This window comes from Gadus chalcogrammus, chromosome 11, assembly GCF_026213295.1.
Source record: "Gadus chalcogrammus isolate NIFS_2021 chromosome 11, NIFS_Gcha_1.0, whole genome shotgun sequence".
Classification (NCBI taxonomy): Eukaryota; Metazoa; Chordata; class Actinopteri; order Gadiformes; family Gadidae; genus Gadus; species Gadus chalcogrammus.
Window position 1 is genome coordinate 22,292,625 of NC_079422.1, and position 27,627 is coordinate 22,320,251.

General features: G+C 46.9%; 1 protein-coding gene across 1 annotated transcript; it reads left to right on the top strand.

The window, feature by feature from the left end:
- Positions 1–5,293: 5,293 nt before the first annotated feature.
- On the top strand, positions 5,294–26,198 carry arhgap33 (Rho GTPase activating protein 33). Its single transcript, XM_056602833.1, has 27 exons — positions 5,294–7,523; positions 8,064–8,158; positions 8,908–8,992; positions 9,100–9,189; positions 10,482–10,619; positions 10,730–10,822; positions 11,732–11,854; positions 12,099–12,176; positions 12,650–12,725; positions 12,832–12,876; positions 13,103–13,252; positions 13,753–13,855; positions 14,006–14,150; positions 14,319–14,401; positions 15,314–15,421; positions 15,801–15,946; positions 16,622–16,796; positions 17,435–17,547; positions 17,687–17,761; positions 18,357–18,532; positions 19,090–19,503; positions 20,144–20,227; positions 21,106–21,417; positions 21,516–21,728; positions 22,489–22,569; positions 22,918–23,631; positions 24,597–26,198. Exons 1-27 carry the CDS (start codon positions 7,512–7,514, stop codon positions 26,196–26,198), a joined length of 5,529 nt encoding a protein of 1,842 aa, XP_056458808.1. The 5' UTR covers positions 5,294–7,511.
- The last annotated feature ends 1,429 nt before the right edge of the window (positions 26,199–27,627 follow it).

A 27,627-nucleotide genomic window follows, 5' to 3' on the forward strand; every position in this document is an offset into this window, starting at 1 on the left:
TCATATAGCTTACCGATTGCTGGGCATGTCTACCTAATTACACTTGGGACAGCCAAGCTGCATATAGGCATTGGTTAATTTATACATTTGAGTGGAGCAGTTTCTACAAAAGTTATTTTTTAACCTTGATTGTTTGAAGTAAATTAGTGAGGGGGCATTGCTCTGAACAGGACTGTTACCAAACTTCTTCAGTGCACAAGACTCGTTCACCAAATCGTTCAACATTTCCGGATTTCCGAAAAACGACGATATGCCACCCGATCATACTCCCTGCCAGTCCTGCTATTACAAACGTAGCTTACTGACTTTCACAAAACTGCTTCAGCGATTAAAACATTTTTAATAATAAAAATACATTTAACCCTGTCAAATAGAAATACAACTTATTAATGTACTTATTTTTGAGTGTCTTGACCTATTTAAAAATTCAAAAAATGTAAAAACAGTGATCACGCTCATTGATAAGACCGGCTCATGTGCAAAAGCATTTTTCATCTTTGTGGAATATTCACAACCAAGACCATGTCTTGAGTTATGTGTCCTTCCTCGACATTCAGACTCAAAACACAATTCAGAAAAAGTCAAACTCAAGTGATGTTCCGTTCTCCAACATTGTCCCGAAGCCCACCTTTAATGGAAAGCACATTCTAGGACCTACACTTTAAGGGGTAATATTACGTCACCAGTTGTGATTGTGATCCATTACAAGCCATTGGAAAATCTGCATTTTCATTTCGATTTAGTGACATCACAACTGGGAGTGTCCACCATATATGATGGATAGATCAGTCTACCAGCCAGCCCAATGGACCTTAGGCTAGCAACTATTGCTTATTCATCATACCGATTTTTAAACGGCTCGTAATGTCTAATCCCACTCACACATGGTTGCATAATATCACCCCTTCAAAGACTCAAAATAGCAGATGGAATGCAGTCAATGAGGTTTCAATTCATGAAAAGGACAAAGCAGTACTTGGAATTGAACTATTTCTGAATGAATCGTGAATGACTGAGAAATCCCTACTGTTTCCCAAGCTGCAAAGGGGCTGTTCTGTTCCCACCAGTGATGTTCTATTTTGCGGAATTTGCTTAAGTCGGTTGTTGTGCTCTATTGTGATTGGTTGAGAGTGGACAACGCTCATGGGTCTTGTAGAAGATATCATGGAAACAATCAAACATTACGATATAAAGTAGATACTCATAGGAATTAAAGGGATACGCCAAGATATCTAAGAATTTACATTTGCCATTCTTACCCAGATTCAGACGAGTTGATACGAAATAGCACTATTATCAGAGCTCTGGGCATTATGCTACATGTGATGCGCCGCTTGCACAACTATATTATCAGCTGCTTTTGGCTGGGAAGGCGGATGGTAACTTGTAGACAAACTACAATCTTTTGTTGATATTGTTACTCGTTTTGAACAACAAATATTTAGAAAAAATAGGAGATCTTTGAAAATAATTTAAAAGTGTATTCCCCTAACATGAACTCTAGGCTATTGTTACCCTCAATGCAAAAAGTGGTAAACAAAAAGAAAATGCCAACACAGTGACCTTGGCTTCTGGATGCACAATAATGATTTTGGAATTTAACAATTGGGTAAGAAGGGCAAATGTCAATTTAGATACCTCTGTGTATCCCTTAATGTAAAGCATTTACATTTATTGGTTGTAACATTAAAATAACGAAAGACTCTCTTCCCTCAACAATGGTTATATAGTTTTACAGTAATTACAAACTGAAGGATTTTTTCAAATGTTTTATTTAGAGGGAGATCAGAGTTGAACCACACTGCCCATGTCCATATTTGGCAATAAAGCAGTGTGATATGTAAATGACTCAGGAATAGGAATTGTGACTAGGAATTGTGATTGGGACATTATGACCAAACCATAACATAAACCAATATAAATGAACGAAGACCATTAGACGTGCCCCTTCGACCGGCCAAATGGGAATTGTAGTTGGGGCCCAGAATTCCTAGCGGCGCCTCTGGATGCTTCTTATTATCTGTCATCAAGCGAGACGTCTGTCTTCCATTGTTTGTCTTCCGTAAGCACAGAATCCACAGCGTGGAGCACACGCTACAGTGTCTACCGCCATTGGAGTAATACAATGTCGAATAGTGAATTAAGTTAGGTAGGGAGGATCTGTTCGCAGCGAGACTGGACGATTAAACCACAGAGCCTTTCAAATTCAAGCCCGCCGATTGAAAGAAGACTTGGGAATGGTGGTAAGGTTTTCCTGAATTGAGAATTCTCTTATCCAAAGGGACAAACGCGCCTTTGTTTTTGTGGTCTGTCTGATGTAGGCTACTAGGTGGCTAACGGTCAGTACTCGACGCTGGACATAATAACGCTTCATCTTGCACTTATATTGTTCAATGAGTTCAATTTCTGATGGTTGGTCCCGGCGGTCTAGACATCAACCCAGCCTTTAAAAGAATAAAAAGATGTGTGATGCAAGGTATAAATGTATAACCATAGATTTACAAGTGTATTCACATGTACAACGCTTGGACATTGCTTCTAAGTTACATTCAGTACGTTGCCGTGTCTCAGGTCATATTTTTGGAGTAGTTTTAGTGGTGTCTGCGGTGCTGTGTCTGGCTGGTCTAACGTGATCCTTACTGCTAACTAGCCAGCTAGGTGTTCATGGACTAGCCGCTGTGTTGTTGCCCTTACTGCACTTCAACTGAGTGATGCCCTGGTCTACAGGGTAATTGTCTCTGATTGGAGAGGGTTTTATATAAACATGGCAACTAATTAGTAGGAGTCAATTAAGGCGTTCAATCCAGTGCCCATTTCCAAAGCGACGAGCTTAATGCAAGTCCCTCCCTAGCTTTTATCACAATCACCTCCCAGTCTGGCCATATACCGAGACAATAACGTTGAGTCTGTTACATGTATTTTATAACATTGTTTTGGTGGGCTTTTGCCGAATTTGATACAAATTCGATACCATGTATTAGCCCAATTACGGTCTTTAATCGATCGCCGATATAACGCTCACATTTCATGTAGGCTGTATTGTTCAAGCATTGTTCATGCCAATACACATACACAGACCAAGATTAACATATGTTTTGCATGATGTAACATACTGTTAATACTGTAAGTGATGCATGTATATGCTTTATTGAGTAAGCCTATGTATTCAAATGAATGGATCAAATGTAGGCTATATAGCTCTATGGTTTGCAAATGGTGGCAAATGTTTTTACTGATTGTTGAAACGACAGGTTTGTGTTACGAAATAGCTTAGTTTTTTGAGTCTAGCAGGTTTAGCAAATCAAATATGGCCTGCCAAAATAATATGGCTTGCCAAAAACATGATAGCTGATCAACTGATTAAGTGTAAGCAGTCCATCTTCTTAGGGAAGCTACATTGCTTGTAATGTTGAATTTATAGTTTAATAATCAAATGATCTGTGAGTGCAGTTCTTGGCAAAAAAAACTAACATTGCCTTTGCTGCTCAAAAAGCATTAAGTCACAGGATTTTGACGTAGAATCTGATTGCATCTTGTGGCTCACACCCTTAATTTGCTGCTCATATTGTCTCCTCTTATGCTTTAACCAAACCTACCCCCATGACCACAACAATGAATAAACAACAGTTTTGGACAATTTACCATAGACCGTAGATCAGGATTCTTAATGGTCTTTGGAAAGATTAAACAATCAGTTGTCTTTGTTAAAAGCTTGTTATTTTAAGAAAGACAAAAACAATCCCTTGTCCTGTTTTTCTCCTGATGGTGGCCCTACCTATTGCAAAATATCCCTATGTTGATGGATAGAAATCGAAGTAAAACAGGTCCTCAACACACTTTCTTTCTATTTATCTTAGGTATTTGCTCAGTCTGCATATTAAAATCCCGAAAAAGCTGCTTTTCTAATGAGTTTGGCAACAGTCATTACCATAATATAATTGCCCAAAGAAGCAATATCAAGTCGGTGTCAACATTAACAATGTTGTCTCAGTATTTATCATAAGAAATGGGTTAGTTCAACATCCTCATTTAGACCTTGAGAGATTGTTTCGAGTCTGCTTCTCTAATCACTTTTGGTCTGGATGTTCGGCTCTGTGGTCAAGAGTCACCCCTTAACCAATGACCACTGGAAGGAACTATTTTTAAAATGCTTTTGTGCAGGGGATGTGATGTAATTTGCCTAACGACTCACTTATATCACTGAATCATTTTCTAATTTTAAGTTGTAACAGCGTTTGCCATGGTACTCCTTTACAAATGATACATTGTGTGTCAATCCTGTTTTTAGTTAAAACTCTTACCCGTGTGTTAAACAGGTGCCCTCTATAAGGTTGTTTAGAATGGGTGCAATTCTAGCACCTGTAGAATCCTGCCTTCAGTTGTACAAAAGGCTAAGGGAGGTAAATCCATGTCTGACCGCGCAAAGTTCTCAAATGCTTTCTCATCTCTTAAAGGAGAATAGAGGGTGGCATTTTAAGACGGGGTAAAGTTTAATTAGAAGCACTTCATGTCGTTACTTTGTGGGGTAAACTTTGAGACCACCACCACCAGCTGTCAAAGTCTGCGCCGGTCCCTGCCTCTCATTTACAAAGCTTGCAGCCAGCCTGGGAACCTTTAATTTCCCTTGGCTTCTCAAAGAATAGGCTTCAGTCTGAGTATTTGAACCCATTTGGGATCCCACCCAGACTGCGTGTCCTCCTCCAGGTCCTCATCTTCTAGTCCTATGGTCTCTAGGGTCTCTCCCCACTCATACCTCACTCTTGAGGTATGATTTAAGTCAGTGTTAACGATCTCAAGGCGATTCATGTTTATCACGCAAATATGGGAGGGAAATTAACAGTGACTTGGCGTCCGGAAGTTGCACTTGAGTACTATGTGTCATGATATTGGATCAGATCATCATGAAGTTATAATAATACATTTATTATTCAATCTGTAATACATTTAGAAGAGGTTATACCTTAAAGTCTGACGTCACCTGGAACGTGCCTTTTGGTTAAGGGTTAAACTTCATTCCTGTTGAAGTTTAACCAACAGGAATGAAGGGCCTATATTGCCTTTCAATGTCTTTCAAGCAAAACAAGCGTTCTGTTTTTGAAAGTACAATTAATAACTGAACATCAATCGATCGTCATTGGTTAACGTTGGGTCATAGCTGATGTGTTGAGGTGTTGTGGGTCAAGTCATTGCGTTTCTCTTTGTGTTTTTCTGCGTGGTTGCACATGTGGTTCAGAGAGGAGCCTTAGGGGATGTACGCAGGGACTGTGAGCTGGACGATACTGTCTGGTAAGTCCCAATGAACGTTTGCCTTAATGCCTGCTCTACATTATTCTCATTTCTCATTTGTTGGAAATGCATGCCAATGTGTCTTTGCTTACTTGTTTTCTACACACAAATTGTTAAATGTACAGTACATTGACGATAGTAATTCAAAAATTTCATATATTTATTAATTCAAATTAAATGGGATCTACGCACTGCATGACATTTACTACTAAGTGTTGAATGGTTAAATTGGCGGGTGGCATTTAAATGGACGGTATGGAATTGGCACCATGGTAAGGGTTACCATGTCCATCTGTTTGTCTGGGGACCTGCCAAAGTTGTAATTTCCCTCTGTCTGGATTCAAGTGTGTGATGTGACTTAGGTTTTTAGTGCCGTGGCAGGGAGGTTCTGACATTATTATGTTTTAATTGTGTTATTTATAAAACCTATGAGCTGTTCACATTGTGGCACTTGCCCAAATATTGTCCAATTTCATTTTCAAACCATCCAGCATCAGCACTGTGTAGTCATTTACCGGTAGTCACTGTTTTTGTGTCAAATGGCTTTTTTGGTTGAGGTCTGATCAGAAGCATATTTCCATGCATCAAAACCCATTTCAGTCTTGTCACTTTGGAAGGAGTCATGATACCTTGTTTCTGTCACACTGACTATAGGAGAGTCTAGTGGAAATCCTAGCAGCTGTAGGAGCTCTGGTTTCATTAGAACATGGAACTGTATCCCAAGTGTTTCAACCCATCCCACTACTTATTTTCCGTGAGAATGGGTGTTCTCTTTCCTAAAAAAAACCATCTTGCATACCTCTAGCAGATCATTGGCTTTTAACCAGGTTAAATGCTGCTGTTGTCTGCTTGTAAATTAGAATGACCTTTTATTCTCATTTCTTTAATTACTTTGTCTTTGCCTGTTGTGTTGGTAGACTAAAACGAATCAAAGGACTGGGCATGGGTGTAACTTTTATAGATTCTGTTTCATGCTTTGTCATGAACAGCAATACTGTTAGGCATTAATGACTTGGCTACAGTAATTCCCATCCACCAAAGTTATTAGCATTCAAAACTCAGCGATCCATCTACCTATCACACCTATGTTAGAAGAACCCCCCCTCCCCCCTCCCCCTGTCCATTCAAGACCTCAACTGACCCCAGTTGAACCCAGGTGGGAAATCTGGTAATATTGCAACCGCTGTCGCCGCTGTTCCCAGCCAATTAACAGGCAGGCTGGAGCATGTGTTTTTGATGCTGCAGAGTCATGTGTTGGAATGGTGTGTGCATCAGTAACGGGAGAGGCTTCAGTGTAAAACAAGACGGTTATCCATGAGTAATGCTCCATCTAACTCCACTCAAATGTTTTGTAGAATTGAGACTACCGTTTCAACGCTCCACTAATGCCAAGCTCACACTACAATGCTATTGACCGGATTCTTGCTTCAAAGACTCCTTTAAATCCATTTTCCAGCTCTCGGATAATCTGTGAAAAATCTGGAAAGAATCCTTATTCTGTCTGCTGGAACGGTACTCTGAAGAAGACATGATTATTTTAGTCCCGAGCCAGTCTGGATCTCATCGGGAGAGCCCAGTGTAAATTCAAAAGTTTTAAATTTTGTCTGGACTTATGGCTGACGCACATAGAATCGTTCTACTAGAATTCGATAGAACGAGTGCATGACAAACCAAACAGAAAAACACGAAACCAACTGTCGGGGACGATTGCAGCGGAACCAGTTTAATTGCCCATTTTAAGTGTTGAAGACAAATCAGTCTTTGGATCCACTTAAAAAATGTATACATGACAGGGGAGTAAACTGAAACGATAGCCTCTGAATCTTCCGATATGATCTGTCTATAACCCTAACCTAAATCAGCTAGCGTGTGCTGTACTGCACAGGGATTCACTTTAAAAAGACCGTCATTGGACAGATGTGTCTCATTAGACAGGTTTTTATTAAGCTTTCAAAGAGCTGTAGTGTGAGCTTTGTATTAGAATGGGCACCCAACAGCCGCTTCATTTTATTTTTTTTGTAGAAGTGAAACCACGGTTTCAACACTCCACTAAGGATGTGCATCCAACTCCACTCCCATTTTTTATTTGTAGAACTGAGATTGCGGTTTCAACACTCCACTAAGGATGTGTGTCCAACTGCCCTCTCCTTTTTTGTAGAAGTGAGACTACCGTTCCAACACTGCGTAGGGGAATACCTCGCTCGAGGAGGAATTACAATGTCAATATGGCAACTTTGGTACGTGACTTATTCCTTTTTTAAGTCATCTGCCCACACTTGTTTGCCTTGTTGCATGACCTAATTTATTTATTTTCTGTCCCTTTTGTTGTCTTAATATTAATATATGCTTTAGAGCAAATTCAAGCCCCTAATAAGTGCTGTCAATCGGGAAACAATGGCGTCCTTAACTGAAGTTGTTTGTATAATGGGTGTAATGACATTGATATTGTAACTAATCGGGTCATCTCTCAGATTGGTTCATCTAGCCTGCTGATCACATGTGTGCAGATGTACCTGTAGTAGTTATAAAAGCTTCATGGCCGGTGCATGATTGCAACACCTCCTTAAAGGCAGAAATACATTAGGGACGGAGGGAGCAGAAAGGGAGTTGTGTTTTATCCTGCACTTCTGCTTTTTCATTTACCTGTGGATGGATGGATGGTAATGGAGTACAAATTAAGTGAGTTATAAACACAAACTATGAGTTTATAACTACACTGCTTCATTACGATACATTGGAAGTGGACCTTATCCTGATTGGCTTTATCTTTGTCTCAGGCTCAGAGCGGTGATCCATTGGAAAGAACTGGATATCCAGCGGCAGAAGCTTCAGCGGGCGCCGCGGCCAACCCTAACCTCAGAATGAACAAAAGGTAATGGTTGTTTATCCAGTCGTTCATTTTGAAACATGCTGTTGAACGCCACCCGTTGTGGTAAATGTCTAGACAAAACAAAATACATTTTGCAACATCAAATGTTAAATTTTTTGCGACTTGACAGCTCTTTGGGATTGCCATTTGAGTCGATGCAGGAGCTATATGTACATGATCACATTTTAAAACAATGATCAAAGTTAGCTGGTAATTAGGGATGCACCGAATATTCGGCCACCGAAAATATTCGGCCGAAAATGGCCCTAAACATAATTTTCTGTTTCGGCCAAAGGAGTAAAAAGGCCGAAAAAAGTACACCGAACATTTCTATTTTTGATTAAATAAAAAAAAATATGTTTTACTCATTATTTAAAGGTACATTGTTGTTAAATTCTTGCTATAAGGTCTGCTGGAATGTCAGAAAACGTTCAGTATTAAAGAAATATGTTGTATCAAATTTGTAATTGATTTTTTTTTTATGGAAAAGCAAGACAAAAAAGTTTATAAAGGACATTTAATTGTTTGATTTATGCAATGGTGAAAAATTAAAGCTAAATGAATGAAAAACAGCAAAAGCCACTTAAGGTATTCGGTTTCGACTTTCGGCCAACTGTTTCAGTATATTTGGTTTCGGTGCATCCCTAGTGTTAATAGATCAAAAGGATGAGGGTAGATCACGGTGTCATGCCTGCCGTTCCTATAGTCCGTCGATATCAGCAGCAGTGTGTTTTGATTCTGTTTGTCCCCAGGGTGTCTGTTGTTAAAGGCCACTTCCCAAAGCTCGCTGACTGCGCTCACTTCCACTACGACAACGTAGACCTCGGCGCCATCGTGGTGAGAGAGATTCTGGATCAAACGTGACTCCGAGACGCCCCAAACATGTGTGTTCATCTGATGTTTGTGTGTGTGTTTTTGACACGGTTTGGTCTGCTGTGTTGTAGCTCCAGTATCTCAGTGAACAGGACCATGGGGAAGCCAAGTGGGGGGCAGGACCCTCCTCAAAGGTCTCTTTGGTACAGGTCACCTGCCAGGTGGGACACAGACACACACAGACACACACAGACACACACAGACACACACAGACACACACAGACACACACAGACACACACAGACACACACAGACACACACAGACACACACATACAGACGCATACGGACTCACTCACTCTCACTCTCACTCTCACTCTCACTCACACTCTCTCTTTATCACTCTCACTCACTCACTCACTCACTCACTCACTCACTCACTCACTCACTCACTCACTCACTCACTCACTCACTCACTCACTCACTCACTCACTCACTCACTCACTCACTCACTCACTCACTCACTCACTCACTCACTCACACTCTCTCTCACACACACACACAGCTTGATTCCCCCATTTCCTCATCTTAGATTACTTGGCATACCCAATGGTCTAATTACCAAAAATAAAATGCAAGAGTTTTCTTTACTTGACCCACATGGCCACCTCATTATCCCCAGGCCTTTGGATTTGGGTTCCTCACCTCTCGAGTAGCCAGTGTGTGGTGAGCATAGATAGATTGATTCACTATCTACAGCCTTGGGAGCTTATATAACGGTAGATAGATACATTATCTATAGCCTGATGAGCACATATAGAAAGATACACCATCTATAGCCTGATGACTATAGATAGATGGATACACTATCTATAGTCTGGTGAGTATAGATAGATAGATACACTATCTATACCCTGGTGAGTATAGATATATACACTATCTATATCCCGGTATGCATAGATCGATACACTATCTATACCCTGGTGAGTATAGATATATAGATAGATACACTATCTATATCCCGGTAGGTATAGATAGATACACTATCTATGGCCTGGTGAGTGTAGATAGATACACTATATCCCTGTGGGTATAGATAGATACATTATCTATAGCCTGGTGATTATAGATAGATACATTATCTATATCCTGGTGATTATAGATAGATGCACCATCTATATCCTGGTGATTATAGATAGATACACTATCTATATCCTGGTGATTATAGATAGATACATTATCTATATCCTGGTGATTATAGATAGATACACCATCTATATCCTGGTGATTATAGATAGATACACCATCTATATCCTGGTGATTATAGATAGATACACCATCTATATCCTGGTGATTATAGATAGATACACTATCTATATCCTGGTGATTATAGATAGATACACCATCTATATCCTGGTGAGCTGGGCAGCAAACTGGCAGTAACGCGTCACCCTCACGGGCAGATGATGAAATGTGATGAATGCAGTGAATGTCGCTGAACCTCTCGCTCCTCCAGGGTAAGTCATGGCTGGTCAGAAGGTCGTACGAGGAGTTCTGCACGTTGGACGCCCACCTGCATCAGTGCATCTACGACAGGCGCTACTCCAGACTGGCACCGCTGCAACCGCTGGGACAGACGGAGGACAAGACGGAGGTACCGAAGCAAAGGCAGTCGCCAAAGTGCACGTCGTGGTTGACTTTCTTTCCTATTGTTTCCCCTTTGTTCACGTTCTTCGTGCCGCTCCTTTCCTTCCACCCCTGCAGATGGTCTGTACTCTGCTGGCGGAGTACCTCCGTCGACTGTCGGGCATCATCGACAACAAACTCAACTGCGGACCTGTGCTCTCGTGGATGGAGGTGAGGCGTGCCGAGATATCTAGGGCCTGTCAGGATTAAGGCCTTTCACTACCTACGCCCATCACTTGCATAAACTGAGCCCTAGTTTGGCTAAAGAGAGAGCCTGAATGGCGACAGCTGACAACGATATATCCTGAGGCAAATGAAACTCCCTTAAAGTACACACTGTTTCATCTGGAATTCGAGCACTATAAGATTTAAAGAATTTTGTTTAAGGCTGATTGTTCAAGGGAAGAGGGGGGGGCGTGTTATCCCTATGGTTACGACCCACGCCAACTTCGATGTTGTGTACGAAACGCACAACGCACCCCAGCGTCTCGGAGGCTAATCCTCACCCAGACGCAGACGTTCAATAATCCGCTGCTCAGACGGAGCTTCAACATCCACACGCACTGTGGTGTCATGTGCCAGGGAAGCCTTACCCCCCCCAGTCGGACATGAGCGACAAAATCAACGGCTTCCCAGAACAAGCTCCACACATCCGCAGATCCACACACGCACACACCGTGGCGTTATATGACAAGTGTCCGAGAAGCTTAACTTTCTCTGGGACTCTGCGGTCAAACCACTGTCCAGGCAGAGTTTTGCACGCAGCTCTGTGTGGCTTTGCCGTGATGTCGATGAGTCCCCTCTCCGTCACGAGAGACTGTTAACTGTGGCCGATTCAGGGTGGAACGTTCAGTGTTTTGGGGAGTCTGGCACCTAGGATTTGTGTTTTCTCTTAATTATAGTCTTATTTCAGTAACAGTGATACAATGTCATAGATTACTATGTTGACGATCATATAAGACGTATAACCAAGTAATGTAAAGAGATAAGGGATTTGGGTGCTCCAACATAATATTTCCCATTGTTTGTAAAGGAATGTTTTCATGACCAGGCGTAACCGTGCGTACTTCCGCCCGTCAGATCGACAACCGAGGCAACCGCTTCCTGCTGAAGGAGGAGGCGTCTCTCAACGTGCCAGCCATTGCTGCTGCCCGTGTGGTGAAGCGCTACACCGCGCAGGCCTCTGATGAGATATCTATAGAGGTACATGCTCTATTTGTTTTCTGGGACGGAAACGCTGGCCGACTATAGATATGTAGAGCACACAGCGCCCTACATCTGGCTAAATGAGGCCTTCCTCTTTGCCCTTTTTTCTTCAGTTCCGTGGCAGATATCTTCTTTCTGGCCGTCCGCTTGGCTCTTGTACTGGTTTAATGATTTTTTTGTCTTCTTTTTGGGGATATAAAAATGATATTGTGTTTAACAAACCAATCTTCTTGGGTCAAAGGTTGGAGATATCCTGTCTGTGATTGACATGCCGCCCAAAGAAGAGACCAGCTGGTGGCGAGGAAAGCATTGCTTTCAGGTACAATTTCACACAAGTAATAAGAAGATGAAGAAATGATGCACATCCTAAGTTAATTGCACTTCTCCGTAGATACTTTGTAAGTTATGCCTGCAAATGCATTGATTAAACACGCCAACACGGACAGGCTTAGGTGTTGTTCTGCCAAACATTGAAATGGGAAAGATGCATTATCTGAAGATGATGATGTGAAAGCTTTGACTAGAGACTTTAGAACTGGAGGGTTCAGCGAATATGGACCTTTTTTGTTACATTCTGTTGTTATATACGTTCAAAATGTATGACACAAAATGGGTCCATTGTCGCTCAATGTTCCAATCTATAGGAGGGTTTAGTGACTATGGATCTGCTTTGTGACACATATTTTCATACGATTTTTAAAGGGAATTTCGAGAATGTAATTTATCACAGATATTGTATAGTACCTTTCATGATTTCATCATCAATCAACTACCACCTTATTTTTCTTTTAGGTGGGCTTCTTCCCCAGTGAATGTGTAGAGCTAATCAACGAGAAACAGACGGGCAGTGCGTCCGGCACTAAGACAGGTAACCCCCCCCACACTGACGGGCATCGACTCCCTGGAGCTCAGGAACCACATGCTGGTGTCTTTATCACCTCGGCTGAACCTTCGTTTTCTGTGTGCTCATTAAGATCAAGATGGAACCAGCTGTCCCGGACCTGACTCTCCCACATCAGGTGCGTTCACACGCGGCTGACGCGCAGAGCAAAGACGCGTGATATACACACGTGCAACTGAACCACCGGGACCGGTCCCTGTTGTGGTTCTGTAATGATTGTTGTGGTTCTGTAATGGTTCCTATTTCAGAATTGTAGTGCAGAATTTTAGTGCGATTTTTTTTTTTTGATTTGTGTTTCGAGAGTAAATTGTGTGACGCTTGACAGTCTGTGTGCATTCGTACAGTGTGTAAGAAACACGGCAAGATGCTGGGGTTTCTGAAGACCTTCATCAAATCCAGACCATCCAAACAGAAGCTGAAGCAGAGGGGGATACTCAGGGAACGGGTGTTCGGCTGTGACCTCGGGGAACATCTGCTCAATTCTGGACTAGATGGTAAAGCACTCGCTCACTCACATGGAGGGCTAACCCACTTTATGTTGACCACGTAGATCTGCAATACAGATATAATTTCTCAAAGGCACAGGCAGATGCCTTCAAATATGTGGCTTTAAGGAAAATAAAGTACTTACTTTTGTAATACTTTGTAAACAATATTGGATGCACAAATGTTTCAGGAGAACTTGTCATGCTTTAGTTGCCCAAAACAATTGACTAACTGCCAATTGGCTCGTAGAAATAGATGAGCCAGTTCCAATACTCAAAACCCTGAAAAAGTGCCTGGTAGATTTCCGTCTCTTCCCATTCCTTAAACTCCGTCGGGGGGTTCTTGGAGATGACTAAAGGGGCGGTGCTTCCCCTGCACCGGTTTAGTTCCTCGGGGGGGGTTCTTGGAGATGACTAAAGGGGCGGTGCTTCCCCTGCACCGGTTTAGTTCCTCGGGGGGGGTTCTTGGAGATGACTAAAGGGGCGGTGCTTCCCGTGTACCGGTTCAGTTCCTCAGGTTCTGGTCAGCTGCTCGGAGTTCCTGGAGCAGCACGGAGTGGTGGACGGCATCTACCGGCACTCCGGAGTCTCCTCCAACATCCAGAAACTACGGTGAGCCTCTTCCTACCGCTCTTACCTTAATGCTGTGTGTAAGGACTACCCTAGGCTTAAGATCGTCTTTGAGGTTGATAGTCGACTATGGACCTCAAAGACGATCTTGGAGATTGAAGTGTTTAAATTTTTTTGTTTTTGTTTCCAAAGTCATGAATTCGACAGTGAGATAGTTCCCGACCTCACTAAGGGAATCTACATGCAAGACATCCACTGTGTCGCCTCCTTGGGTAAACTGTACTTCCGAGAGCTGCCCAACCCCCTGCTCACCTACCAGCTGTACGACAAGTTTGCAGTGAGTACAGCGCACAGTAGGACTCAATAAATCAGTGTTTCATAACCACGATCAGCATGGCTGCCTCTGAAAATGGATGATGAGTTACTCAGTGGCCACTCCCTCTTCAAGGGGATGGATCTTGGCTCATCTCATAACCGTCTAAGGTGATCCCCTTCTTGTTCGTAGGACTGTATGGGAGAAATGACTGACGATGAACGCATGGTCAAAGTCCATGATGTCATCCAACAGCTACCCCCTCCTCACTACAGGTACTGCTCCTTTAACCTGTCTTTACAGCATTGGACCAATGGGAGGGGTTCATGGATGTTTGCCTGCATGAACACGTGCACCTATGTGTTAGGGAACATGTAAACCTGGAATATTAATCATCATCCTTTTTTGAGGGATGTGAAGAAACTAAAACCTGATGGACGGTGTTCTCACGGCCCAAACTTTATGGGTGTGATGTAAGGAAGCGAAACGTGAAAAGTTAAAAGGGTTTCCCCTGTGTAAAGTAGGAGGCTGGCTACTTGAGAATACACATGAGTGCAAGGGGATTAGCAGAACATAGTAAATCAGGACTGGGGAAAGAGTTTATTTCCACATTAAAGGAGTGAGGTAGGCCGTACTGGGGGGGAAGCGGAGAGCCCATATGGTATGTTAGGTTTGGTGGTTACCGTGGTAGCGATGCAAAGGTACAATGATTTAAGACCTTTCAGTTGAAGGGAGGAAGCCAGCTGTCTTGAGGTGCAACTATTCTCTATCCAGAGGATTATTGAATGAGTTGGTCAAGTAGTAGTCTCACTTTTGGATAATATCTCAAGTCTGATGGCAGACAAGATCAAATCTGTTCACAGTTTATTGCCCTTCATATTTGTTTCAACCAATTATGTTGCTGAAGACAGGGATCTGTAAGTGCATTATTAGAGCACAATTTCAGCCAGCAATAGTTAACTGTACAAAAGTGTCTGTAAAAGTTTAAAAGCAATGTAGCGTTCCAATTACTAAAGTCTCCTTCTGAAAGCTTCATCCACTCGCGCAAATTAGTTTTCTTCTGTAGATTATCTCTGTCTCTGGAAAGAAACAAACGGCTACCTCTCTGTGTTGGATGTTATTATCATATGGTTTATAAAGTGATGCATAACACAAGCTGTTGTGTTCCTTCCCTCTTCGGTGTTCAGAACCCTGGAGTATCTGATCCGCCACCTATCGAGGCTGGCTACGAGGAGCGGAGAAACCAACATGCACATCAAGAACCTGGCTATTGTTTGGGCTCCCAACTTACTGAGGTGAGCTCAGGCGTGTGAAATCAAACAAAATACGGGGAACAAGAAGGCATGCATGTGTCTGGCAGTAGCAGAGGGGAGCACGTCTATATGGGAGTTTTCAACTCCCAAAAACTGCGACCGAAGTTGGTATTGTTGGGAAATGTGTGAGCATTTTTCCATCTTTTAGATATTTGCTCTATTTATAGAAGCAGCAGTTCCCTGATATATATCAGTGCTCCAGAAGGGCTGGGGTATTTGCACTGTCAGATGCACTTCTTCATTTAGTGCTTATCAACTCTCATGGAAAAATGTTTTGATTGGAGCTGGACCTTGATGTGAAGACTTGGAGCCATCGGATGAATTAATAATTGATTGCATGGCATGCCACTCTTGGGCGCAGGTCCAAGGAGATCGAGACTGCCGGCCTGGTGGGTTCTGACCCCTTCAGGGAGGTTCGGGTCCAGTCGGTCATTGTGGAGTTTCTCTTGAGCCATGTCAATGTGCTATTCTCCGACTCGTTCACTTCTGTTGGAAAATTCACACAAGGTAAACACAGAATCTACTTTATAGCAACTCTTTCTGATTTCCTATCTTTTCTTTCTTTGCTTTTTCTGAGTGGCCTTATTTGCAAAACATCAAAGTCTTTAAACTGCAGTTTTAAGACGCATTGTGTTTTTTTTTTTATGTGTGCATAATTGCCACCATATTATAAAAGCATTAGTAGCTCTTCAAGTGCAAGCATGTTCATTCATTTGGCATCCAAAATACAAAAAACATTTGTCACATATTTAATTCACTGGATGAGCCAACGATAGCTGTCAGGTGTGACTCTTCTGATTGGGTGGGGTGTTTGGGAAGAGGAGTCATTTCTCCAGGCACGGGGAGGGATTATAGTGACATTAAGGCCCAATCCCAGTTCTACCCCTTACCCCTTCCCCTTACCCCTTCAAAACAAGGGGGAGGGGTAAGGGGTAGAAATGGGATTGGGCCTAACTTTAGTATTTGCTTCTTTGAGGGTCAAAGGTCAAAACAAGGACAATATTTCAGCGTAGTCTATATAAAATCGAATCGAACAGTCTTCCCACTTTCTCATTCTTCCATCTGTCCTGCTTGTATCTAATAGCAGTTAACTATACAACCATATCGTTTCTATATATATCCTCCCCCCACACCTGTTCTCATGGTGCCTCCCTCCCCCCCCCCCTGCGCTCTGGCCCCCAGCCCCAGGCCAGCTGCACCTGGCCAGACCCAAGTCCTTCGTGTCGGCGCGGCTCCTCTCTCTGGAGGAAGCCCAGGCCCGCACCCAGGCCCCTCTCATGCTGCAGGCTGCCCCCCTGCACCCCCTGCACCCCCTGCAGGAGCAGTACCACACGGTGCTGGCGGTCCAGGACAACAGGTGGGGATTAGTACTAGTAATAATGTATTAATAATCAATTATCGGTCCGTTGGGGAGTGATGCCTGGGAAAGGTGTTGACCTCGTTTACCTTGTGGAGGTGAAAAAGATAGAGCTCACCTGTAAAGGTGAGCTCTATCTTTTTCACCTCTACAAGGTAAACGAGAGGTAGATTAATAGTATTATTAATAATGTATTATTGGTCCGTTGGAAGTGATGAATGGGAAAGATGTCACCTCCACAGGGTAAACGAGGTCATTAACTTTCCCATTCATCGCTTCCAACAGTACATTATTAATAATACTATTAATCTACTAAACTATTGGTTAAATTAGTTAGAAAAGTTGTTGACCTTGTTTACCTTGTAGAGGTGAAAAAGATAGAGCTCACCTGGTAAGGTGAGCTCTATCTTTTTCACCTCTACAAGGTAAACAAGCTCAACAACCTTCATAACTAACTAAACAATGTACCTTTTTGTATCGGCTTTCTGAGCGCCAAACATTTTCAACAGAGGTGACAAACAAATCCTTGATCCCGTGCACCTTTGGTCATTGAAATAATATTTGACCTTAATGAGAGACCAGTTCTTTTTTTTTCCTAATGTTGACTATAATATACGTGTTCTGCTTACTCTCCTCAGGGCTAAGAAGGTTATAAAAGGAAGGAAGACTGCGGCAAGCTGGAAAACTATTTTTGATTTCGGAAAACCAATGAGAATCGGCTCCCTGTTCCAGCCAAACATGGCTCACTTTGGTATGTGACCCAGCTCTTCCCTCTGCTCTCCTCCTCTCTGAAACGGGACCCCGTCCACCATTTTTGCGCGTGGATAGTAGGCTGTTTTTGACATTTTCCTCCCTTGTACCTTTCCGTTGTGTCCGTCTGTGTTCCCAAGGTTGCCGCGTTGACAGCGTGACCCTGAGGTCTGCCAAGAGTGAGGACAGCCTGTCCTCGCAGCACAGCGGCTCAGGTTTGTGCTCCTGGTCACCTTCGATACGGTAGAGATCAGTGGGAGTGAGTGCCCCCACAGGTTCACTCATGGCAACCACACACTTGGTCGAAGTAGTAAAAGTATATAATCAGACCACACCCGTCTCCTCATTGGGTTTCAAGTCATGATAATAGTAGAAATTGGAAGTGTGTTTCATTAACAGGCCAGTATTGAGCGTTGTTCTGATGCCCAGGTAATTTAAAGGTGACATATTATACCACCAGGTGAGAGTGTGATTAGCCTTTACAAGCCGTTGTGAAAATCTGCCTCTTCTGACATCACAAGTGGGCGTGTATGGCGGATAGATGAGCCACGTTCGCCACAGTCCACTGGGTAGGCTGGTAGGCTGATCTATCAAGCGCACATCACGGTGGACACGCCCCCTTGTGATGTCAGAAGAGGCCGATTTTCAAAACGGCTTGTAACGACTAATCACGCTCACACCCGGTGGTGTAATATGTCCCCTTTAAGGATGACCGGAGAACCCTTTTGAAGGGCATGAACCAGGCACTCGAGGCTGGGGAAAGCACAGCTCTCTAACGCGTCTATTTGATCGTGTTCCCCCCCCCTGCAGGATCCGCTCAGTACCTGCGGTCGCGGCGTCCCCGACCAAGCAGCGACGGGCTGTCGTTGGGCGCCAGCGTCAACATGGAGTCCGCCTGGCCACACCCTAACGCACGCCTGTCCTCCAGCCGCTCCTACGACAGCCTGCTGCCCAGAGACCACAGCCTTGGGAACCAGGGGGAGACGGTACGACGCGACCCGGTTAGAACCACTGTGCGCCACTTGTGTACGCAGAAGTTTGCCATGGACTCGTAGATTGAGGGGCCTTTGTCCCTGATTGCCTCACCATTACTTGGGTAGAACTTAAGTACGACCACGTGGAATGAAACACGATCAACAACTACGAGAGAGTAGGGCTGCTCGATCACGGAAAACATCGTAATCACGATTACTTAGGTCAATATTGAGATCACGATTATTCGATTGTTTTTGAGTTTCAAACCAAGATGCGTCCTACTTTCCCTTTCTTTCCAAATATAACCTTTTTAATTTTGAAATTTCGGCTTAAAAAAATACCAAAAATGTTCAAAACAGAAAATGTTAAAATCGAAAAATAATGTACAAATATGTATTTAGCTGTTCTGCAATTTTTAAAACATTAATTCAATAAAATAGACATAAAAATAAATAATAATATCGTTTCAATTATATCAGTTTGGAGATCGTTTGACGTAAATATCAAAATCGTGATAAAAGTGTGATTGACCGCACAGCGCTAAGAGACGGTATGTTTGTGTTTCCAGGGAGAAGACGGGGACGATGAAGAAGAGGAGGGAATCTACTCCATGCCTGAAATACCGAGTCAGGGGATCGCGTCCCGCTGGATGGCAGAAGACCTGGACGACTTCAGCCCCACCTTCCCGGACGACCGGCCCCTGGGACTGGGCTCCACCAGGACCTCCCCGCCCTCCGGCCGGCACGCCGCCTATTACCACGGCCGCCGGCCCCCTCGCCCAATCACGGAGGACCCCGACTCTGTGCTCAACCAATCGGAAGCCATCGCCCGGAGGAGCCTGATCCTGGCGGCGACGGCTCCGCCCCAGCAGGCGTTTGTCCAGCACCAGGCCTCCCACAGCTGCCCGGTGCAGGGGGACCTGAGCGGCCAGAGACCTGCGGACGCCCACCAGCCCCACGAGAGGATCTCCTTCACCAAGAAGGTGAGCGTGCCGAGGCCCGGTGGGGGGACGGGGGGGGGGGGGGTGGGGGACTGGGCGTCTTGGTGGTCCAGAAGGCCGTCGTTTTACCCATTCTGAATCTGTAAGGGTGATGTGTTACACCTCCACGTGGGAGTGTGATTCGCCGTTACAAGCCGTTTTTAAAATTGGCCTTTAGTGACATCACAAGTGTCCACCTAGAACTGTGCTGGATGGATCAGTCTGCCAGCCTACCCAGTGGACAGTAGCAAACGTTGCTCGTCTATCCGTCACACATCTAGGTGGACACGCCCACCTATGATGTCAGAAGAGGCGGATTTTGTAAAAAGGCTTGTGAAGGCGAATCGCACTCCCACCCGGTGGTGTAACATGGGACCTTTAAGTCTTAGACGCAGAGAGACAAAAACACAGCCTGCTCACATTAGTGCTCTTTGCGATTCCCTGGTGGGAGATCGATTTTTGATGGTGAAATGGATTGAGCGGTTGGAGCGTAACGCGGGTGGCTCTGTTGTTTCCCCACCGCCCCCCTGATGTTATTGTCAACGCTGTGATGAGCCATAACCTCTGGCGTGGTGTAGTAGCAGCTCGGGTTGAACCCGGCCTCACCTGTCCTGTCTGTGCGGTCTCCCTCCATGCTCCCCAGATGGTTCACGCCCTCTCCCCCAAGACCAGCAAGGCTCCCACGCTGGACATCTCTCAGCCCGTCGCCATCAGCGTCCCCGCCAAGGTAGGCCACTGCTTCAACGGGCGCCACGTGCTCGGTAGTCACGGTAACCACAGTTGATAAAGTGTGTTAATCGGTGGTACGTGTTATTGCGGCGACCGGATCGGAACACACTAGGGGGGGGGGGGGGGGTCGGGAAGTACGCTTGTAAAATGTCCATGTCACCCGGGGGTAATTTGAGTTTCCACTCAAGCCCAAAGGGGACCCAGAAATTTGTTTTAAGTAGCGTGCACGTGGGAAGCCAAAGGTGAAGGTGCACGTGGTCGGGCTGAGTGCACGCTGGGTGGGGGCGGTGTCTCGAACGACGAGTGTGCGACGTCAACTGGAATTCTAGCCAAGCGGTTGTCGTTATTCCAGCAGCCGTCCTCTTTTGTAACGATGGTGGTATTTATAGACGTACACTAGGGCTGAACGATCTATCGTTTTCGACCGAAAATCGCGATCTCAAGCATTACGATTTTGGGATCGTCAAAGCTGCGGTTTTTTTAATTTTTTTTTTTTTATAATTTTTTTTTTTTTTTTTTTTTTTTTTTTACAAAAGTGCAATTATTTTGATGCTGATGAGCCATTGAAGCAAGTTTACTCAAGAAAGAGGGTTCCCTTTTTATTTGACTTTTTTGGTTGTTGTTTCTTAGGTATTTGAATAAACAGTCTTGCATTTGAAATCTGTTGCCAGCAGTTTTCATTATTGCATTACCTTAATGGAATTCATTGGTTATATTAATTTATACTGAAACTTGATTTAAAGAAAATAAATCGTGGTTGAAATCGAAACCGCAATCTCTACCAGAAAAATCGCAATTTCAATTTTTTCTTAAAATCGTTCAGCCCTAACGTACACTCGTCATAATGACGCACTTCATCCGTCTCTTATCTGCCAGGTCTTGGAGATGATTGGCGGCCGTGCCGGCGAATCACAGCACTTGGCCACTTCTGATTCGCCGCAGTCACCCCAAATGATCTCCATGCTGCTGAGGTCGTGTGACATTCAGCTGAGTGACACCTGTCAGCAAGAGCTCAACAGTAAGCTCGGGGCCACAGCTCTGGGGATGGCTAAAGGTGAGGAAGGGATTCATTCGTTCCCGGCGTTGTGTTTATTGGTCCGATTAAGGATCCGATGGACAAACTGTTTCATATGTTTCACACACAACGGTTTATCGCTTCATTTTATAGGTCCCATATTACCCCACCATGTGTGATTAGCCGTTATAAGAGGCAGATTTTTCAAAACGGCGTCTTAACGTCTAATCACACTCACTGGTCCTATAATTTGTCACATTTAACACATGTGCTACCCTCCCTCGATGCCCCAGGTCCTAACGGAGCCCCCCCGGCGGTCCAGAAGCCCCCCCTGCCCAAGAACCCGGCCCGCCTGATGGCCCTGGCCCTGGCGGAGAGTGCCAACCGGGCGGAGGGCGCCAACCGGGCGGAGGGCGCCTTGCTGCCCTACAGACCGCCTCAGACCGGCTACAGACCCCCGCCGCACCCGGGCTACTCTCACCAGGTGGGGGCTCCACTGCATGAGACGGGGGACCCCCCCTCTGGGGGCACGGTGTGTGTTTACACACAAGACCTTTCACCCAAAGCATCTGACACTACACATTGTGTAGACGTATGCTTTGTGAATTGGCAATAATTAACCCCACCTTACCCTAAACCACGTGCAAAATAAAACACAAAAATGGGTATTTTTTTAGGGATGCACCGAAATGAAAATTATTGGCCGAAACCCGAAACCAAATATACTCGAATATATATATATTCATTAATTTTGCTTTAATTTTTCACCATTGCATAAATCAAACAATTAAATGTCCGTTATAAACTAAACTAAACTCTTGCTTTTCAATAAAAAAAATCAATTACAAATTTGATACAAAATATTTATTTAATACTGAACGTTTTCTAACATAACATTCCAGCAGACCTTATAGCAAGAATTTAATCGGCCTTTTTACTCCCTCGGCCGAAACCGAAAATTATGTTTTGGGCCGTTTTCGGGGGAACATTTTCGGTGTCCGAATATTCGGTGCATCCTTAGTATTTTTGGTAAATGTGCAAGGTTAAACTCAGTGTTTGGCTATGGAGAAGGAGCAGTGGACAGACCTTCCAGGCCCTTATGGTTGATAGGAAGAAACAATCAATGTACCAAACAGACGTTGGCGTGTGTTTCCATTGGCATGGCCGATGGAGAAAGCCCCGTTACACTCTGCTGCAGAAACTGACAATCATCAATCTATTATTTAAATGTTGTTGTTGTGCAGGATCCAGAGTCCAATCAGCAGCCAGGCCTGTCCCCTGAGGCGAAACCACCCCCTCCCTATTCCACTGAGCCCAAGCACGTGGTACGTATCTGATCAGTACGGTTAGTGTAATGCACTAGATGGCTACAGATCCAATACTCAAGAAGAATTGAAGTGGGGTATTTTGGACTGTGGTTTTGAAGGGTGGGGTATTTTGGACTGCGGTATTGAAGGGTGGGGTATTTTGCTTCATTGCCTAGATCACAACCAGAAACTACTATATTCACAGCAGGAGGAACGGGTGAACGGGGAATATGTTGAATACTTTCATTTGGTTCCATACTTGGGACTGACAATAGCCCCCACACTTTGAATGGATTATGAACATTAAAAAAAGAAGGTTTTATATTGTTCCGTGTCCTGATTAACCCGTGTCCTGGTTGATCTCAGGACATGGGAACCCTCTCCTCGACGACCTCCGGCTCCGACCCCGTGACCTCCGACCTCTCCCGGGTCAACTCCTCGGAGGACGACCAGAGCTCCGACCCGTTCTACAGCAGCGTCCACGTCGCCTCCCGGGACAGCCCCGTGCGGACGGACCGCCCGCAGCCCCCGGCCTACGGGCGCCAGCTCTCCGCCCCTCCGTCGACGGCGAGCGGCGCCGGGGCCAACGCCAACGCCGCCGCCACCACCGGCCTCCGCCAGCAGAGCGACTCGGTGCCCCAGCTCTGCTCCGGCGCCCCCCAGCCCGCCGGCGGACCCCCCTCCCAGCCCCAGCTGCACCACTCCAGCTCCGAGAGCTCCCCCCTCTCCAGGGCCCGCCTCCCCCCGCCGTCGGGCCGGCCCAGGGTCCCCGCCAAGCCCTCGGACCTAGTGGCCCCCAAGAGGGAGCCCCCCTTTCAACGGGGGGGCCGCGACCTGCCCCTCCAGGTGGCCCCCGCGGGGCCCCAGAGGGAGCCACCGCACCCCTTCGCCCGGACCAACCTGCGGCGCTCTCTGGACTCGGGGAGGGTGCGCTGTCTGATCGGCCCGCCCGACTTCCAGAGCCCCTTGGTGCGGGCCTTCTCGGAGCGGCTGGGCGGGGTTCCGGACAAGCTGGCCCGCTACCACGCGGCTCAGGCGGCCAATCAGCTGGGGGCCGGCGGCCCGCCTCCCTCCGCACTGGTGGGTGACGGGGAGGAGACGCGCACACACCCCTCGACACGCTCGGCCTTCTACGATTGTCGTTTTCTGATTGTACCGTTAAATGTGTCTGCAGTCACCACTAGGGGTGCAACGGATCACAAAACTCACGGTTCGGAGCGTGTCACGGTTTTTGAGTCTGATCATTTTCGGGTCAACAACAACAAAAAAGATATCAAGACAAATGTGACTGTAAATAAAATCTTCAGATGTGTAAAAACTAAATAAAGTGAAAAATTAGGTAATAATCCTGCTTCCTTTAAGCATGGTCAATATTTAAAAAAAAATGCAATCTGAGGCATTATTCCTTCTTCTTTTTAACATGGATAGTAAATAATCCCTAACCCCGGATTTACAACTTTAAATTCAGGATGTCTGCATTGCCTGGGGAGAGTTTAGAGTCTACACTCTCCCAAGGCAATGCAGACATCCTCATCTTCTTTTGTTGCATCAAGCATGGTAGCGAAATACAGTTTCTGTCGTGTTTTATTTGGCATTTTGTAAATCCATTGATTTTGGTTGGAAGACTCATTGCAAGGGGGGTTGGTTGTAGTCTTTTCGCTCGGCTCTAGCCCTACTGTTGATGGGGAGAACCGAGCGAAAAGACTACAACCAAACATAAACGCGTCCGCTTCTGGTTCCGGTTTCCGGTTCAATGGGATTTACGGAACGCCAAATAAAACGCAACAGAAACTGCATTTCGCTACGATACTAATGATGTTGTTAATACCGGAATTGTCCTCTAAACATGCGCTGATCACGTGAACGCACAACTTTTTTAATTTTATCAGCCGATCCGCGGATCACTTGGGTCCCGAACCGTGAGGGTTGATCCGTACTGATCACGGGTAACCCGTGCACCGTTGCCCCACTAGTCGCTACCGACCCCAGTTTGAACGGCCACGTCGCTGCGTCTCCTAACCCCCTGTCTGTTTCCTCGTCCCCAGGCGCTGGCGGCCCAGCACCACTTTGCACAGGCCAGCATCAAGGCGGAGCGTCTGCGGGACAAGCAGAACCCGTACCACGAGATCGGGGGCCCCGAGGGGGAGGAGCCCTACCCCTTCCGCCCGCCCAGTTACTCCAGGCACGCCTTCGGCCCCCCCCGGCCCGACCTGGAGGGAGGCCTTTTCCCCGCGCCCCGCCTCCAGCCCCGCCCCCAGCCCCACTCCTCCCCCGAGGCCTACCATGGCCCCGCCCCCTCCCACCACGCCCTCCCAGAGGCGAGCCACTTCCCGCCCTCCCACGGCGACCCGGGCCCGCCCCCGCAAGCGTCGTTCAGCAGGCTGCCGGCCGGCAGCGAGATGCACCCCATCCCGGCCTCCTGCTTCAGCGCCCTCGCCCCCGCCGCCGCCGCCGCCGCCGCCTCCCGCACGTTCTCCTCGCCGCGTAAGGCGCGCCACGCCCCCGCCGCCGCCTCTCTGCACGCCTCCAACCCCCCCAACCCGCAGCCCGCCCCGCTGCACCCCTACTTCGAGAACGGCCGCGTGTGTTACCGCGAACAGCCCGAGGACGCGCCGGCGACCGCCGCCGCCGCGCACAGCACCAAGAGGCCGGCGCCCCCCGCCCGACGCCACGGCCCCCAGCGGCCCTACAGACCGCCCGCGGAGCCCCGGCAGCCCGTCTACGTCAACTACCCCTTCAGCCTGTCGCCGTCCGCCGCCCCTCCCCCGGCGGCGGCCTCCTCCTCCGTGGCGCTCCCCGTGGGCCGGGGCTGGGCCACCAGCGACCTGGACACCCCCCGGGAGCGCTCGCCGCTCACCTCGCCCGGGGACAGCCGCTCCTCCGGCTCCCTCCCGTCCCCCCCGGGGAGCGGCGGCGGCGGCGACCGGGCTCCGGGGGGGCACGACCGGGGGCCGTGCACGGCGGCGGCGGCGGCCAAGCGCTCCTGGTCCGAGGACGAGGACGCCGAGCCGCTCTCGGGTCACAACCTCGCCGAGCTGCTCATGGCCAAGATGGCGGCGGAGGAGGACGGCAACGAGGCGGACAGCGACAGCCCGAGCCGCCCCGGCCCCTCCTCCTCCTCCTCCCGCCGCCAGACGCACTTCAGGGGCCGCCAGTACCCGGGCGCCGACGCCGTCCCCCCGCCGCCGCCGCCCTACGCCGCCGCCTTGTTCAGCTGCTCCTCCTTCCAGCAGGCGGGGGCCTCGCGCCGCGCCTCCTCGGGGGGCGGGGGCCAGTACCACCGCCAGGCCTATGACGTCCACCCCCCCCAGGACCCCTTGCTGCGGTTCCAGCGGGCCCCCGACCCGCCGTCCCGTCTGAACCCCCGCTCGCACAGCTCGCGCAGCTGCCACAACCCGCTCTACCCTCCCCGCCGCTCCGCCCACGCCTACCCGCCCCCGGGGCTCTTCGGCCTCCCCAGCGGCGACCCCGGGGGCTACCTGGCCCAGAACATGCACCAGGCGGCGGCCGCGGGGCCACGCCCGCCCCACCCGGCTCAGGGCTCCCCCCCGGGGGAGACGGCGCCGGAGACGTCGGCCCTGAGAGGGGTGGTGGGGCAGAACGGGGTGCCGGGGGCCAAGTGGAGCCAGACGCGGTCCTACTGCTAGGACTGATGAGTGGTCAGTAGGAGTTAGCCAGTAGGAGTGCTACAAGGGGGACCCCCGGGGGGTCCCCCTTGTAGCACTCCTACTGGCTAACTCCTAGCACTCCTACTGGCTAACTCCTAGCACTGGCTAATTCTGGCTAACTCTGACTAACTCTGGCTCCTAGCACTGGCTAACTGGCTAACTCCTACTGGCTAACTCCTAGCACTCCTACTCGCTAACGCCTAAAGGACACAACCGACCGTGTCCAGAATCGATCATAGCACAGCCCTGTCCCGTCACCTCTCAGGGCGATACAAGCCAGCCCTGGCCTTTTGGAAGTGATCAACTTTCCCCCCCCCCGAAAACAGTCCTGGTGCATTTAAAACTTAAGGTTGATCCACTTTGCTTTAGTGATCAGACGTGACTGCCGCTTCTGACCTGCCATCACATCCAACAGGAATTGTGTCTTAACAAAAGGTACAACATTGTAGTCCCATGTTACTAGAAAAACATACATTTTTATAATAGTCACATGATTTGGATGTTGTTGTCACAAACCAACTCATTCATGGAGAAAGAAATCGTCAGCTCTCTGGTTAAGAGCTTTGTAAATGTAAACTACATTCTTGTATATACTTTTTTCTTTTTAATTTGCAACGAGGCCTCGATATTCGTTTCATGGTCAAATATTAACTCGGTCATTAACTTATTTGTATTTTTTTACTACATATTAATTTATTTAGGTTGTTCCAGGGCCTAGCTGCTCCAGGTGATTAAAACACCTGTAACCGTCTCTCATGGCAGTACTAAAACATACGTTTGTCATGATTCTGAGGAACCGTGAGTGTGCGTTCACCACTGCCGTAAATGTAAGCGTTGGCAGTAGCAGTAGCTCTAACCGGTAGCAGCCTTGTTGATACACTCACTCAAACAGAATGAGTGTATCCTTACTTGACTTGTGTAACACTTGTTTTAGCGCACTCTACAGAGGAAGTAGAAGATAGCGTAATCAACCAAAATGTTGGAAGTAACACTTCTGTGCTACTGCTACCGTTTTGTGCTACTGCTACCAAAGTGCTACTGCTATTGTTTACATTCGTGGCGAGGGCTTATGCACGCTACAACAGTTATCTTGACAAATGATATCGGTATCAAATGTTTCAGTGAGTCGGGCAGAGACAGTGGTTTAATCACCCGGCCAGTATGGTCCTTTACCTTTAGTGCTAACTTCAACATCTGGCACGCTTTTTTAATTTAAATGGATGCATGTTGGTCAGACAGGCTGTGTGTGTGCAGATGTGGCTTGTGTGACGGCAATCTAATCTAGAATAATACAGATGTGTGTGTGTTCTGCCGTCTTGAAGCCAAGACTATAGCATTTATACAAGTGTAACTTAACGGATGAGTCGTGACCAAGAAGTATTACACGGGTTGATTTTGATTGAGCCGT